Source organism: Neopelma chrysocephalum, unplaced genomic scaffold, assembly GCF_003984885.1.
Source record: "Neopelma chrysocephalum unplaced genomic scaffold, ASM398488v2 Primary Assembly neopelma1_97102, whole genome shotgun sequence".
Lineage (NCBI taxonomy): Eukaryota > Metazoa > Chordata > Aves > Passeriformes > Pipridae > Neopelma > Neopelma chrysocephalum.
In genome coordinates this window covers 1690168-1704974 of record NW_020925744.1, presented here as the reverse complement: position 1 = coordinate 1704974, position 14807 = coordinate 1690168, and the positions used below count along the sequence as shown (strand labels likewise).

General features: G+C 34.9%; 1 protein-coding gene across 9 annotated transcripts in view; it reads right to left on the bottom strand.

Annotated features, from left to right (window-relative positions):
• Positions 1-2155: 2155 nt before the first annotated feature.
• The window catches only part of POLK (DNA polymerase kappa), a 31904-nt gene continuing 19252 nt past the window's right edge, over positions 2156-14807 (bottom strand). For 5 of the 9 annotated variants that reach the window (XM_027671462.1, XM_027671459.1, XM_027671461.1 and 2 more), the window contains exons 7-15: positions 14433-14636; positions 12591-12715; positions 12241-12407; positions 10240-10272; positions 8484-8580; positions 7105-7276; positions 5330-6298; positions 4146-4197; positions 2156-3999 (exon numbers count right to left, since the gene is read on the bottom strand). In XM_027671462.1, the coding sequence (XP_027527263.1) occupies positions 3915-3999; positions 4146-4197; positions 5330-6298; positions 7105-7276; positions 8484-8580; positions 10240-10272; positions 12241-12407; positions 12591-12715; positions 14433-14636 (1904 nt within the window). In that variant the 3' untranslated portion in view covers positions 2156-3914. The remainder of the gene's footprint in view (positions 4000-4145; positions 4198-5329; positions 6299-7104; positions 7277-8483; positions 8581-10239; positions 10273-12240; positions 12408-12590; positions 12716-14432; positions 14637-14807) is intronic. The other 4 variants (XM_027671466.1, XM_027671467.1, XM_027671464.1 and 1 more) reach the window with 4 other exon arrangements.

The following is a 14807-nucleotide window of genomic DNA, read 5'->3' as shown; positions in this document are numbered from 1 at the left end:
ACATGCACTAGCAGTTCTGATCCAATCACAATTTCAGGTAGGCAGTATTTTCATTTGCTTTTGTCAAAGTCCCATCAAAATAAACACACACCCCCCAAAAGGGTCAGTTTTTGTGAACTGACATGCTGAGATCCATCCAATCTATCTATTCCTCAATTTATCTTGCAGTCCACTGTTACTTTGGTCTACTTAAGGCAGCATTGATATTTCATTTCACACAGACAATGATTTTTCTCAGGGCATAAAAATTGAGTGACTACCCTAAAATTTACTTTAAGAACAGCTTTTGATATTGCTGGCATTTCAAAACAAATACTGGGAAAAGTATAGCTCCAAGAATGCAGGACTATCAATATGCAGCCTTACAAAACTGTAGACAGATTTGAGTTCCTTCAATGTAATTTTTTCTTAGTAATTAAATTATACCATTGTTTTAATTTCCAAGATTATAAACACGATACCTGTCCATGGTAAAATTAATCAGAAAGACTCAAGAGTTTGTAAACTGAGCAAATTTGGATACTAAACTATTGGCTCAGATTCAGCTTATCACAGATTAAGAGATTTCACAGTTCTTTTCTCCTTTAAACACTTTCGATATAGACAGGCTGTAATGTATAAAAATCTTTACATTTGATACACCTTAGTCTGATAGGACAATTGCATCAACTGTACTTAAAGCAGATGAACATTACTCAGCCAAAAAAACCCTGAAACCCTGTGAAAATACACCAAGTGAGAAGAACTGATTTTGCGATAGTTGAATTATGGAGGTTTCACTTTTTCTTGCTTCCCATCAAATGTTCCAGCAAAATTCCTTAAGAGGAAGTTTTACTTCTGTATGATGGCTGGGCTAGTAATACAGACCCACTGTTTTCGACATTAATGCTCCTTCTCAAAATAAGTGACCAGAGACAACTATGGAGTGATCAGGTTTGCCTACAAAGCTGGCACCAAAGGAGGAATAGATTTGCAGCCTCATACAGAGCACGAGTTACAGTAAAATCATAATTTTACATACAGTGAGGAAACACCAGCTGCTAGTTTCCATTCTAATTACTAACATACAGTACTATTTCAGAGCACATCCTATGAGTACAACTACATGGGCTCAAATTTTGCAAATAGCAAGTTTACCACATTTTCTAACTACTTCCCACAATACTGACTCTTTCAAATGGCCCCAACAAACCGCAGAAAGACTGATGCAGAAACCTACAGAGATGCAAAATCCAAAACAAAGTGCAGAGCAAGGAAGTAATGTAACATATTCCTCACTTGCCTTCACAGTATCTCTGACAGGAACTTAAAGAACTTTCTGTAACATTTAGTATTAAAGTAACAGTAGTAATAAATACATAAATGAACCAATATAAAGATAAAATGTAAGACCCAAGCATGTTGAATAGTGCATAAAGGAGAAAAAACATAAATTATCTCCTGTAAAAGAAGGTGAGATTTGAAGTCTAGTTAGTATTTTTTATTAAACTGTGTATTAATCTATTAAACTGTGTTCTTCTACTTAAAGTATGAAACTACAGGATTCTGAATCCTGCAGTGCATGAATTCTTAGTCTGTTCAAGTGCAGCTCCTTGCAGTTACCCTCATCCTTTACGGTTACAGCTGCCGGTTGCCACCTGCCTTTGCTTACAAGTAGTAATTAGAACAGTGAAATGGACAGGCCCAGCCTCAACAGGTGCTCACGTATACAAATGGCATCAGAATGACATGGCACAGATCCCCGCAACACTAGCTGGATGACAAACCTGGGCCACTGCAGTGGCTCCCTTGGCTGACTTGTGGGCAGTATGATTCTTAATAACTCCAGCCCTTGGCTCGGACCTGCAAACTACAATGTGTGAGAGGGAGAGAGACCGGGCTGTGATAAACCATCCCCAAAATAGTTCCAAGGTGGATCAACCTACAGGGAGAACATGTCGAGCCCAAACTCTGTCCTGCTCATGTTTCTACCTGTTACCAACGCTTCAAAATGATAGCTCTATGACACTTCACTTTTAAACAGATGGTAAGACAATTTTCAAGGCTTAGTCAAACTAACTTAATTTTTTCAAGCACTTACAGTAGCTTAGTTTTTGCTAAGTAATGCTTACATAAAAATACACAATTTAAAGATACACACACAATGACAAGGTAATACTTAGATTCTACACTTTATTGAATCAGACAGATACAAACTAATAAAGGGAGAGGTGTTCACTTTCTAAACAGCAGTGGGAGCTTAATGTTCCCTCAGTTGCTTTTATGTCTTTCCTACCAAAAGTTTCCAGCTCCCACCTCTGTCAACAGAACAGCTCATGCTGAATGCTCACTGACCTGGTTCAGAAAAAGTCAACTGAATCAATTTGCACAGTCTGAACTAGTCCAGCTGATTTGGTCTGAAGAAGGTAAGGGAGCACTGACATGAAGTCAAATGACAGAGCTGTGGGTACAGTGGCATCTGGTAAACAAACAGATGAGCAGGTTGAGATGGTGTAATCATTCCAGCAATTTTGGAAACAAAAAGCACACTCTGAACTTAGCCTGGGCATCTAAGACATACCATGTACATACTGGATTAAAAAACAAGCAAATCCCCAAGTACTTCCAACACAGTTAAACAACAAAATAGATGCTTCTACGGTAGCCACTTCTTTAAATGAGTTTACAATCAAAAAGCAATTTATATTTCATATAGGGTTTAGCATTGTTTGTGTAACTTCTAAGAAATATGCTGTCATAATAAATTATTTGTCAGATAAATATTTAATTATAATAAAATTCCTTTAAGCATTTTGTCATGAACAGAAAAAGCTAAACAGTGTATTTTAAATATTTGCACTTAATTCCTTTCTTCAACATATGCACTGATAAAATATAACTTATTCAGAAATACAAAATAATTTTAAAGAGAAATATAGGTAAACAGTAAGAGGTTCATCATCTTGCATATTTGCACATAATTCATTATTATTGCACCATGAGACCTTTTATTTAGAGCAAATTAAGTGCTACTGACTGGTAACAATTTCAAACCGTGAAGAGTTCTCAATCTCTTTGGAAAGGTCAAGGATCAAATAGCATTTGTCTGACTAAACCGGAGGAATTCTTCTCTCAATTAGCAGTTTTATTAACATTTTCTAAATCAGTGAAGTCATCCCGTATCTCACCACGATGAGATGGACAGGGCTGGTCCATCAATTCTTACTGAAGTAATTTTCAGTAACAACAATGAAAGCTTGATAGTGGTCTAAGTTCTTGTCCTTTGTAACTGTGAGATCAATAAATTTTTGTGTTCACTGAGAAGACATTTGGTAAGCTGAAGTCAAGCAACTCAGCTCTTCCTTGTTATCACACAGCCAATATAATAATTAAATTTGGCATTGAATTGTCCAAGGAAGTGTCAGCCTGAGCTACTACGATTACCACAGTGAGGATGGCAGGTCAGGTGTGGTCCTGAGAGAGAATGGTAGGTCAGGTGTCCTGAGAGAGCCTTCAGTAAGTACAGTGTAGCACCCTAGCTAATGATTCCTGTTCTCTAGGGAGCTTGCCCTACAAGCTTGCTCAAAGGCAGCTCTACCCAATCTGTTCCGTTTTTTGAATAGCAGAGAGAATTCATGAGGCTGCTCATGGCTCTCAGAAAGTTCCACATGTTCAATACAAACAAAATTGTAGTGCTAGTGAATTTTGATTCTTGGAAACAACTGGGGAAAAAAAAGTACTATTCTAAAAAAAAGAAACCAAAAAAATTACCTTATTTATATTTGTACCTCTTCTTCTACCTCAGACATCATGTTCTTTTTATACAGATATGCAATGGCTCCAAAGTGACAGAATCCAGCCTACCAACAATGCTAAATTAATTTGCAGTTATAAAACCCTATGAAATATTTCATATAGAATATGCTGCTACACAGTCATTTAAAAAACGTTTTGATTGTATGCTTGGAATTGCTCAACTTGGTCTTTTTTGATACTGATTGTGAAGTTGTTAATCCAGACCTGAAGTTAAAAAACAAACAATAAAACAGTAAGAGCTTAAAATATACAATGCATACCTACACAACAGTGTTTACAACACTGAATAGTTTTCTAAACTTTATTATTTTAAAATGAGTGGTGTACTCAACATTCCAGAAAACTCTCACCTTTTTGTTCCTTGTGATGGATTTGTGCATTGCTGTTCTTTGCTTAAACCTCCTTAAAAGTAATTGGAAACAACAAAAATTAATCACTTCGTGAAAGAAAAAATGCTTCAGAAATTACACACATGGCAGAACTTTCTTTTTTAAACATAACCAAATTTAATCTGTCTCAAAAAGCAGATATTTTATTAGCTGCAGTCTGAGTATTGTAGTTTATATTAACATTTTAAAAAGAGAAAACCAAAAAGCCTTCAGTTTATTGAATTCTAAGGGATTACTTTGAACCTTTTAGTTCAGAAGTTTTCAGAAATATTTCAGCATAATGTAGTGGATTTTCAGGTGGTAGTTGGAAATTACGTTTTTAATTTTTTTATCCTGCAGAGGGGAAAAAAGAATCTTCACCAACAGTAAGTCTTTAATTTAAATCAAAGTCTGTTTGCACATGTGACAGCAACAGTGTTTATAAAATTTTCTGTGTAAAAGGTTCATATTTTAAGTATTAATGGGATACTGAAAATTCTAACATGCTAGCTTTTTAATCTTCTCTTATAAATATCAGGGAAAATAGGGATAAATACTTTAGGCAGATACTTAACTACCTGCACATGTCTTCTAATCTGGCCAAAGATTAACTCTTCATCAAAGAAAGAAACTACTTGAGTAAACATCTACTGGTTTGGCATGTTACAGGTGCAGTTACGTGATATATTTTATATTTATATACAACAGGCTTGGAAGTTTCTGCCTTTAAACTCTAGCTCACCCTCTGTGGTTTTGCTAGCACATAACATAACTTTTCTGTCAACTAAATCTCTGAAACAATCCAGGTTGAAGATGTTTTCATTGATTTTCATTTTAATCTCAGTGGCCTTGCAAACACGATTCTGAACATAGCTTGGGGTAAAAAACAGACCATTTACAGAAATCAGCAGCAATTCCTATGTCACCGTTATGGCAAATGGGAGGGCACTGTCTAACTACCATTACAGTCATAAATCTAGTTTCTCATGAAAACTGATTTGGTATTTTTTAGATAAAAATGTTCACTCTTACACAGGCCTTACTAAAATGAGCTTGTAGCAAAAATCTCAAAGTCCCCAAAAGTTCAAAGTACACCCTTACCAAAGTATTTTAATTGTACAAGCAGATAACTTGAATAATAAATATATCCTAGTGCATATACTCACCAACTCTATTCCAGTTTTCCATATTGTAATTCTCAGCAGAAAAATCTTTTTTTTCTGTCAGCTCCTGGATAAGGCCTTTATTTAAGCAGACATCCACATGTCTGTTAAATGACACAAGACTGGTGGTTTTCTGTTCTGTATTACAAACTGGACAAACAAGAACACTGCTTTCTTTAGCTTCAAAGAAACAGGATAAACTAGTTCCTGCTGTATGTTCGGTCTTTTCAAAATGGTCCTCATTGGCTTGAGATATTCTTTTGAGGAAGAGACACTCTTTCATACACACATTTCTAGCAATGTCACTGAGATTGCTAGGCTGTTGCTCTCTGTGAGACTTATCAGATACTATCTGAGCAAATTTTTCTGTGCTGTTGTTAGTAAAGCTCTCAGACATACTTGCAGACTGGTCTGTTCTTGCTAATTGATCTGTTTCATTTTTTTGCCATTCATCAACATTTTCATTTTCATTTTCATTTCTAAATTGTGGGAGAGCGTTGAGTGTACCTTCGCTTGACCTGTCATTCTTGGATATTTCCACAGTATCTTTAACAAATGTTCCATTGAGGCACTCATCAATATGTCTATTAAGTTCTTCCAAATTATTGCTGCTTTGCTCCTCAAAGCAAACAGGGCAGGTGAAGATTTTACAGACATTAGAACTCTGTAAACCTGTGACTTTCTTTGTTTCTTCCACAAAATTTGCTGATGATTTCCTATCATGAAAGAGCTGCTTACCTACAGCTTCATTTGGAGCAAGATTCTCACTGTTTAGTAGCCTTGCTGCTCGCTTTTGATCAAAAAAACTCCCTCTGTGAGATGCTTCTGAACTTTTTGTGAAATACTCTTGGTTGGACTTCTCAGGCTGAAGCCTAAGGAAACCAACTTCTTTTCCTGATTTTAAGAAACTCGTAATGCTTTTTTGTTGGTACTTCTTTTCTTCTTCACTTAGAAATCCTGATACTCGTACACCTAATATGAAAAATAAACTTATAACAATAATTTTATGAGAACTTAAAACTATTTCTTAATTAACATCTTTTGAGGTATATATCCACTCAATAACTGTGCCCTTTATCTCTAAAAGGTGGCTATACTACCTGCAAATACTAACAGCAGATCACAAGGTCAATACAACTTTATCAGATGCAATCACTTGCCCAATCATATCATTAACATCCCTTAAATTTTAACTGATTGCACTAAAACATGAGGCTATAAACTCAATATAGTTACTTAAAATTCAGTCTAAAAGAGTTTTGCATGAATTTTCCCCACAATAATATTTATATCTTCAGCACATTTTAATATCTTAGGCAAATAAGTTTTATATATCACTAAATGTTTCAAGCAGAATGTATGGGCACCTGAAACATAAGGGTCTTAGGATCAAGACAAATTTACTTTTGTCAGAAGTGTTTGCATTTCTTGCAGAACTTTGTACTTTAATATCTATAAGCACTTCTGTTGCTGTGGTGCAAAGCAGATTTAAAAGCCCTTTCAAGGTAGCAGAATAAGCACTGCTATGATTCAAGACTCTGCTCTCATGCTGATGTGTATGTTGTTCTATAAAACAAGTCCAACTTCAATTAGTAAAACATTCCTGAGTTACCACTCATCACTCCAGATCTGTTTCAATTTGCAAAAACTACCAGGCTAACAGAGAAAGGATACATAAACTTATACTGATTTTACTTTAGAGTGCAGTGTATATTATTTTGATACACTGTAAGATCTCATCATTCTGAAAAGGAAGAATGAGTTTGAAATATTTTTACCCATAAGTCTGATCCGTAGAGGGTGAGGAGCAACACTATCAATTTCTGTTCCTAACAAGTCTTTAGCGACAGCAAATATTTCCTCCTCAGTAGAAACAGAAGACAGCACAGTTGAAGCTCTTGTTTTAACTTCAAAGTTCACATTCTTTAACTTCAAGGTAACAGTTTTACCCTTGGAAAAAAAAAAGAATATAAAAAAGGAAAAAGGTTTAGCATGTCATAGAAACAGAAACAATTACTATGTAGCATCTATATGGGCCCTTAAGCCACAAGCAAGATCCAGTACTTATCTGTGCACAGCAAGGGGCACTGCCAAGAATTTGCCAGCAAGATTCTGTATTTGCCCCTAACTGTTGATGTCAAATTCTCTGAACTGAGTCATTTGGCTACAATTCTCAGCAGACCATCTGCCACCAGTGCACGTTCAACAGAGTTCATGTTTTGCCTACAGGCCACTCCTACCCTAAAAAATTATTTTGTCATCTCGAAACTTCCAATACCAGATATCCTAACTACTAAAGATGCAAAAGTGATACCCAATTATGGATTTGTTGAAAACTTCCTTCCTCCTGCATAGTGCTATCAGAGCCACACAGCTTCCGTGTTTGGCACAGATGTTCCCACTGGCAACACCTTCCAAACCATTTGTGTGATCTATCATGTCTATCCAAATGTAAATAAATAGCACTCCCTTTGTTCTGATGCCTTTGTAAGCTTATCTCCTTGTCCTTCTTAGCTGATCATTTACCTTCCAAACTGTCATCTTTTGAGGTAATTTTTTATGGCTGAAGAAGACTAACCATAAGTCTTTTAGGTCTTGAATGTTATTCCTTACTTTAACACAAAGACCTCCAAAGAAAACATGTACTGCTCTTTCTAGGTAATAAACAGAAATCTGGGGAGAAAGAATAAAGGGATTGTTTCTACCATTCATACCACTGAATGAATATATGAATAACTTGTTGGCAAGTTTGGCACACATCAAATTCTCAAACTACACAACTGGCTACCGACTGGATCCTGTATAAATATGGGAGAGAAATACAGTGTTTTACATATATTAGTGTTACATGATTGTCCAAAGCATGGCTCTATTACTCCCTTACAAACAAACACTGCTTTTAGCAAAAAATGTTTATATGCTAAGTAACTGGTTGATAAGTTTAATTTTTTTCCCCACACATATTATTAGATATACACCTCCACAATATCCAAATGCTGTCTTATATCATTCTAAACATCTGTAAATGAAACCATGAAAACTTCTGAAGATAGACTGCATGATATGATGCTGCTGAAAGCATTTACACTAAAGCTGCATTTAATAAGTTGGAGTGCAAAGTGTTGTCTTTTTGAAGTAACCAGAATAATATAAATACCTTAAGTCCCTCTTTCTGTAGCTCTTGAGCAAGGTCTCTGCAGAGTTCTCGACACAAACTGTACTGGTCTTCTGCTGTGTTTATTTCACTGAATGTTCTAAGACAAAGACGTGACCTTTTTTCAGTATGAATCCTACTATATGTTCATATATACCTGGCTGCAATCTAAACATATTTTTTGTACAGTTAAGCTAAACTACATCAGAAGAATGTTGTATAGGTTTGAGCATTTACTTCAAGGAAAAGTTATTATTAATAGGAATATTTTGTTTGCAAAACGTTTGCAAGGCCCTTCAAATAATTAAATAATTTGGCTTTCAATATTTCATGCATTATTTGAAAATGTATCAGATTTAATGTCATTAATACTTAAATATTTGCAAGACAGAATACTAACACTAAATGAATTCATAGAACCAGCCAAGTTATTTGTGTTTAATCTCCTTTGGACACACTGTGTAACATCAGAAGAAATTCAGTATTCGAAAGTCAACATCAGAGCCAAATATCAGAAATAAATAATGCAGATGCTAAGAAAAAGATGCCAGCTAGGATAATTATGTCTAGCCTCAGAGGAGGAAAAGCTATCTTTCTGCAAAAATGTTGCCAACTGCCTTTGCTAGAGCTTCTTAGTAGGGAAATTACAGTATTTTTTTGTTGTTGTACATTTGCTTTTAAGTAACAACATGAAAGGCAACCTTCAGTTAGTAGTGGTTTTAAGAGAAATGGGAAACAAAACTTAGACAGCACATGCTTTTGGAAAGGTCTCACAGATCCATTTTTTCATGTCAGGCTTTATATTTACAAGTGTAAAGTCCATATAGTTACACTGGATTTCACATCTCTAAGTTATATTCAGGTTTACTCTATTCTATTGGAAAGGCTCTGTTTATCATCATTCACATTCCTCTAAGAATGTTTGCATGCTGCCAAACTAATGGGATGAATATTTCCCTGTGGGTCCCATACCATTATCCAAGGAGTAACTCACGCTATTCTGGCAATGTTGCAGTCCAAGGTTTGGAAGGAACAGTATAGAGAGAATGCTATTTCAGGACTGTCTCTTCCCCCCCCATATAAACTAGTTTCATGATCTCAGCAGCCAGCAAACCAGCACAAGACTAAAGCTGTAAATTTCTCACATTTGATGGTACCAAAATCTTATGGGGCTTACTTCAGCTGCTCACAACTACTAAGTCTCAACAGGACTAAGCATCTTGTCTTACCATCTTTCCTAAGAAAAGACAACACATGAGGGTAGGGATAATTATTATGGTGCTCTACACATTCTCCCTGCATCACTTCTGTGTTGAAAATGAACTTCTGGAAACAACAAACACCACCTTTTTAAGGAACTTTACGCTAACCGAAACCTGAAAGTTAAGAAATGCATGTGACTGCAGGCTATTACACTAATATTGACATTAAACTAGAACATATAAAAAAATTCAAGCCCTTACATATTTCCACCCTATCTTAAAGCTTCATGATCACTTTGACATCTTAAAGGCATTAGCAGAATCGGATGATAAGAAAAGACAACACACTCACTGACAAAAATATCTCCATAGTATTCTGGAGCCAAGGGAAAAAAGTAATGAAAGCTTGAATCTAATTTAGTGAGCTTATTGTATATGTTGGTTTTTAACACATATAAGTACATAATGAAATTATATGTCTAATAAAAGTATACACTACATGGTATTTAGTAGTTTTCATAATTAATGCAATTTTTCTCAATATTAAAAAGGCATACCTTTCAGTGCTCCTACTTTTTCTTTCTCCATCCCTTCAAAAAGAAAAGCAATTTATCATACTCACTTTACATAGAACTGTTATCTTTTCAATAAACTCTGAGTCAACCAATTATGCCTCAATAACTAACAGCAATCTCTTCTGTAAAGTCTGGATGTTAACTTTTTCTACAAATCTTGTACATCCAGTTTAAACAAGTGTTAAATGGAGATTTAAAAAAAAGAAATCCTTAAACTTCTGTAGAATAAGTAAAGACATAGATCAGCCATAGATGTCAATAAAAATAAACAGTTCGTAAAAAAAACAAACAACCTCTCCACCCCGCAATTCACCTCCTATATCAGGAGTCTTATTTTAAATCAAAACTAACTACAAATCCTATGCTGTCTCACCTCGCTGTAACTGTGAAGCACTGCTATCAAAATCCCAAACATACATGTATATTTAAATATTTTTTAATCTGAGGATCTGAGGAAATAGTTTGCTTTCTGTCTAAATGATTGTTCAGAATAAAGGTGTTGTGCTAAGGCTGGGTTTTCTTGTTGCATTCTTTCTTTTCAGTTTTAGTTGAGCACCCTTTAACAACTCTTCTGCATATAAGAAGCTCCTCAGAGCAATTTCTTTTTAAGTTCTTCTTTGTAAGTATTTTTGTATGTTTGTAAGTATTGGAAATAACAAATTTGGTATGTTCAGATTTTCTTAAAAGAAGGTGGTCAGAGACAACAACCATAAGATGAACTTTTTACTGAGGACTCAGGCATTGCTATGTTAAAGGCTTGCATTCTCCACACTGAAATCACTGAAATCAAGCTGATGCAAAAAAAAGAAGACATTTCTTACACATTAAATCCATGAAAAATGTGTTCTCCATATGATGATAACCTTGACTTCTGAAATGCTCCTTTTTCCTTTATTTTTCCTTTTTTTTTTTTTTTTTTTTTACTTCTTTGGGGTTTTTTTATGTGCTAGGAGATTTCCCAGACACTACAACACCTAACAAGGCTGAATAAGGGGAAAGAGTGCACCAACTATTAAAAGACTATTCAAGGTCTGTTTATATATTAACAGAAACAAATATTCGGAAACGGGGTTTTATCTTTTATCAAGTCACCTTTACAAAGTCAATCTTCCTGCACATTTTTTTACTAGTCAACATACTTCTAAATAGAAAGAAACTTAACAACACAAACATTTGTGCTAGCACATTACTGGGCTTCAAACTGCTAACTGTATATATTATTTTGCAACAAAATGCTACGGTTTGCTGGGTTTTTTTTAAAAGAACAAGTGTTCCATGCTTGTATCCAGGACAGGCTTAGAAATTACAAATATTATTGAAGAGATGTATTCACTAGTCAGACTGACTTCTCCAAAACAGGAAGCTAAAAGCCATTAAAGTAGTACGAACTTTAAAGGAACGGATATTAAGAAGGATATAAAAATCTTCAGTTCTATTCCACCGAATTCACATGTTAGTATTACAAATATATATGTAATCCTCATAGAAGACACATAAACTTCACTTACTTTAATTAGAAATATGACAATTTTACCACCAGAGAAGATCAAATACCAATGCAATTTTCATTATAATCAGATAATAATAAACACCAATGAATGTGTATTGTTTTTTTCGAGGAAACAGGAGTGAACACCTCTGCTTAGGGCAACTCAGTTCTGTTCAGCTATTTTGATAATTATGAGGTTATCCTGAATGATCCTCCTCTGATTTCTTGATATACACTTATGTACAACTTCCCTGACAAGACTTTTTGGATTTCATATTTAGACATGGCTGTACAAACCTTTGCTTTTTCACGTTTGGCTGCTGTATCTTAGCCATAAGTATAACAGTAACAGATGTCAGAGATTTTTAAAAATATGCTAAACAAGCCATATTTCCATAATATTTGTCAATAAAATAAAATGTACATTATGTAATACACACAAAGAAACATTTAGAAAATTCTGAACATAAGAGGAAAAAAACCCCAAAGCATACTTTTCCAAATGTGTTGAGCCCAAACCAAGGGAAATATCCAAGAAATTGCGCCAAGATATTTCTGAAAACAGAAGAGAAAGCAGTGCCCTCTGCTGGTAAAGTTCTGAGCAAGTCACAATTCCAAGGGCTTTTAACATCTTCTCTGTTACTTTTCCTATGCCTGGCACCTAAAAAAGAGTAAGTAACATTATACTGGAAACTTTCCACTTGTAGATCCATTACCAAGAACAATTTAAATCAAACACAACTTGGAAGATTACCTAGAAAACTGTATCCTTTCAGCAGAAATTTTCCTTTTAGAACAGAAAACACATACATAACAGCAGAGTAAATGTCATGGTGTCTCTTACCTTTCTAATGGGTAAATCTTTTAGGAAGTCTAGCACTGCTTGTCTCTCAGGAGTAATTCTGTATTGCCCGTTAGGCTTATTACGATCACTGCACATTTTTGCTAACGTTGTATTTGGTGCTATTCCTTAAAAACAAACAAACAAACCCCACCTTTAAAAAAATACAAGATGAAGTTTAATTTCAACAGTCCAATATTTAAAAGCAAATGAGCAGCCTACATATTTGGCAAAGACTAAAATAAGGAAAAGAATGACAATAACTGATAACCAGATTGATATAATTCCGCAAAAAAATTTTGAGATGGACATCAGAGAATGTAAATACATGTAGCAGATTAAATATAACAGATAAAGTTTACTTCCTATTTTAAGACAGTCAGGATAACATAACATGCCCTAATAAGTCATGAAGGGTTAAATACCAAGTGCTTAAAAATAACATCAATTACGTGATTGAACACTTCCATGGTGTGATGATGGCGAGACAAAGGAAATGCTTCCAATGGCAGTTATAATGAACTGTTTAGAAGATCTTTCTTCCTTGTATTTCACCAAAATGACTTTTTTGACAAAATTTACTAAATTTTAGTATTTTGTGGGCTAGCAGTGCAAGGAGTCATCTAGAAATACATATATTTCACAGACACTGGTAGGAATGAGGAGGGATGGCTCTTTTCTATCAAAGTATCTGTTTTTACAAATGAACTCTGGAATTGGTTTAGCAAGAAAACTAAAATAACTCTGTGCTAGAGTCCTAGTGGTCCAACTTTTGATTTGCTCACTGATAAAACATTATTCAAGGTGGTAGAAATAATTCTACTTACTATTGATTGTCAGTATTTTCTCAGTTAGCCTTCTAATTGTTTTTCACGGTTGGGCTTAAGATCCCTGATTGCACTTATAAAAGCTATGTTTGTTTTCTAAACACAAACTTAACCTTAGGAAGACAAAATTTCAGTAAACAAAATTGATATTTGTCTACCACTTGTGAGATACCATACATAGGTGGAAGACTCATCCAGCTTCCTCTTACAAGCTGTTTCGTTACCTCTGCTTACATTTCACATTTCCTTGGCCTTCTGCATCTGCTTCATAAAGCCCAGCATTACCTGATGCCTCACTGACCTAGTTCACAAAGCAGTAGGGTGGCTTCCAAACTATGTGGCTAGGGATATACACTGGTTTTAGTGACCTAATGCAGATTATAATCAAAATACTTGAGATTTAGAGGTAGATTGCCTGAAGTCAAGATGTAAAATTTGACCGGTAAATATTAAAAAGCTACTAAAGAGTTTATTAACTTCAACACATATTTATTTCTCTGAGAACTAATATTTTAATGAATTTTGATACTGTCTTAAGCAAAGAACAGTGTGGAGAAGTCAGAAATACATAACAATATGGATCTGCTATTCAAATTAAGAGCAGTTTAGCAACCAGTGACAGATTCCACTATGGCCCACTGGCTGACAGAAACAATTTACATGATGCACTAAAATAGCAACCACCTGTGCTAAGATCAGCTCAGGTGCACTGGTCATTTCTCCACATTACTTACTTGTATTTCAAGAAGAAGGAAGCAAAAAGATAACTGTTTCAATGATTAAAAAAGAGAAAAAAGGAAAACAAATAGCAGTGGCTTTAACAGCTGTGAAATCTCTTGAAACAACTGAAAGTCACAGTCTTTGCAGAAGAGAGCATGTACATGTAAAGAGAGCACATTTCTTTGCAGCGCAAGAATGCTGTGGCAAGGTTAAATTCTTAGTTAATGCCCTCTGAGATAAGAGTAGAAGACATTTTGGAAATACAAAGATTTACTATTATTCATATGTGTCTGAATACCTGCACTAGCAGTCAGTTGAGTTTTCTGCTCAATCCTAAAGCGAATTTCCTTCACAACTTCCTCTGCAGAAGTACCAAAGACAACTGAATTTTCTACTGATTGACCTCTTTGTTTAAGGTAAGATGTGTTGTCTTCAAACAGTACCGGAGAAGAAGAGCATTCACCTTCATTAAATTTGTCAGACATATTCATATCATCTTTATCTAAGACAGAAATACAAAAAATTAATACATCCATATATAACATCCTGATTTCCTTCTACAGAGGCTGCAGAGTTCATTAGTGGTTTTATTTCTTTCTATTTTTATTTAGACATTGCCTTTTTTTTGTTTGAAGATATGAGAGTCATAACTGCTTTGTTTTTAATATGTTTT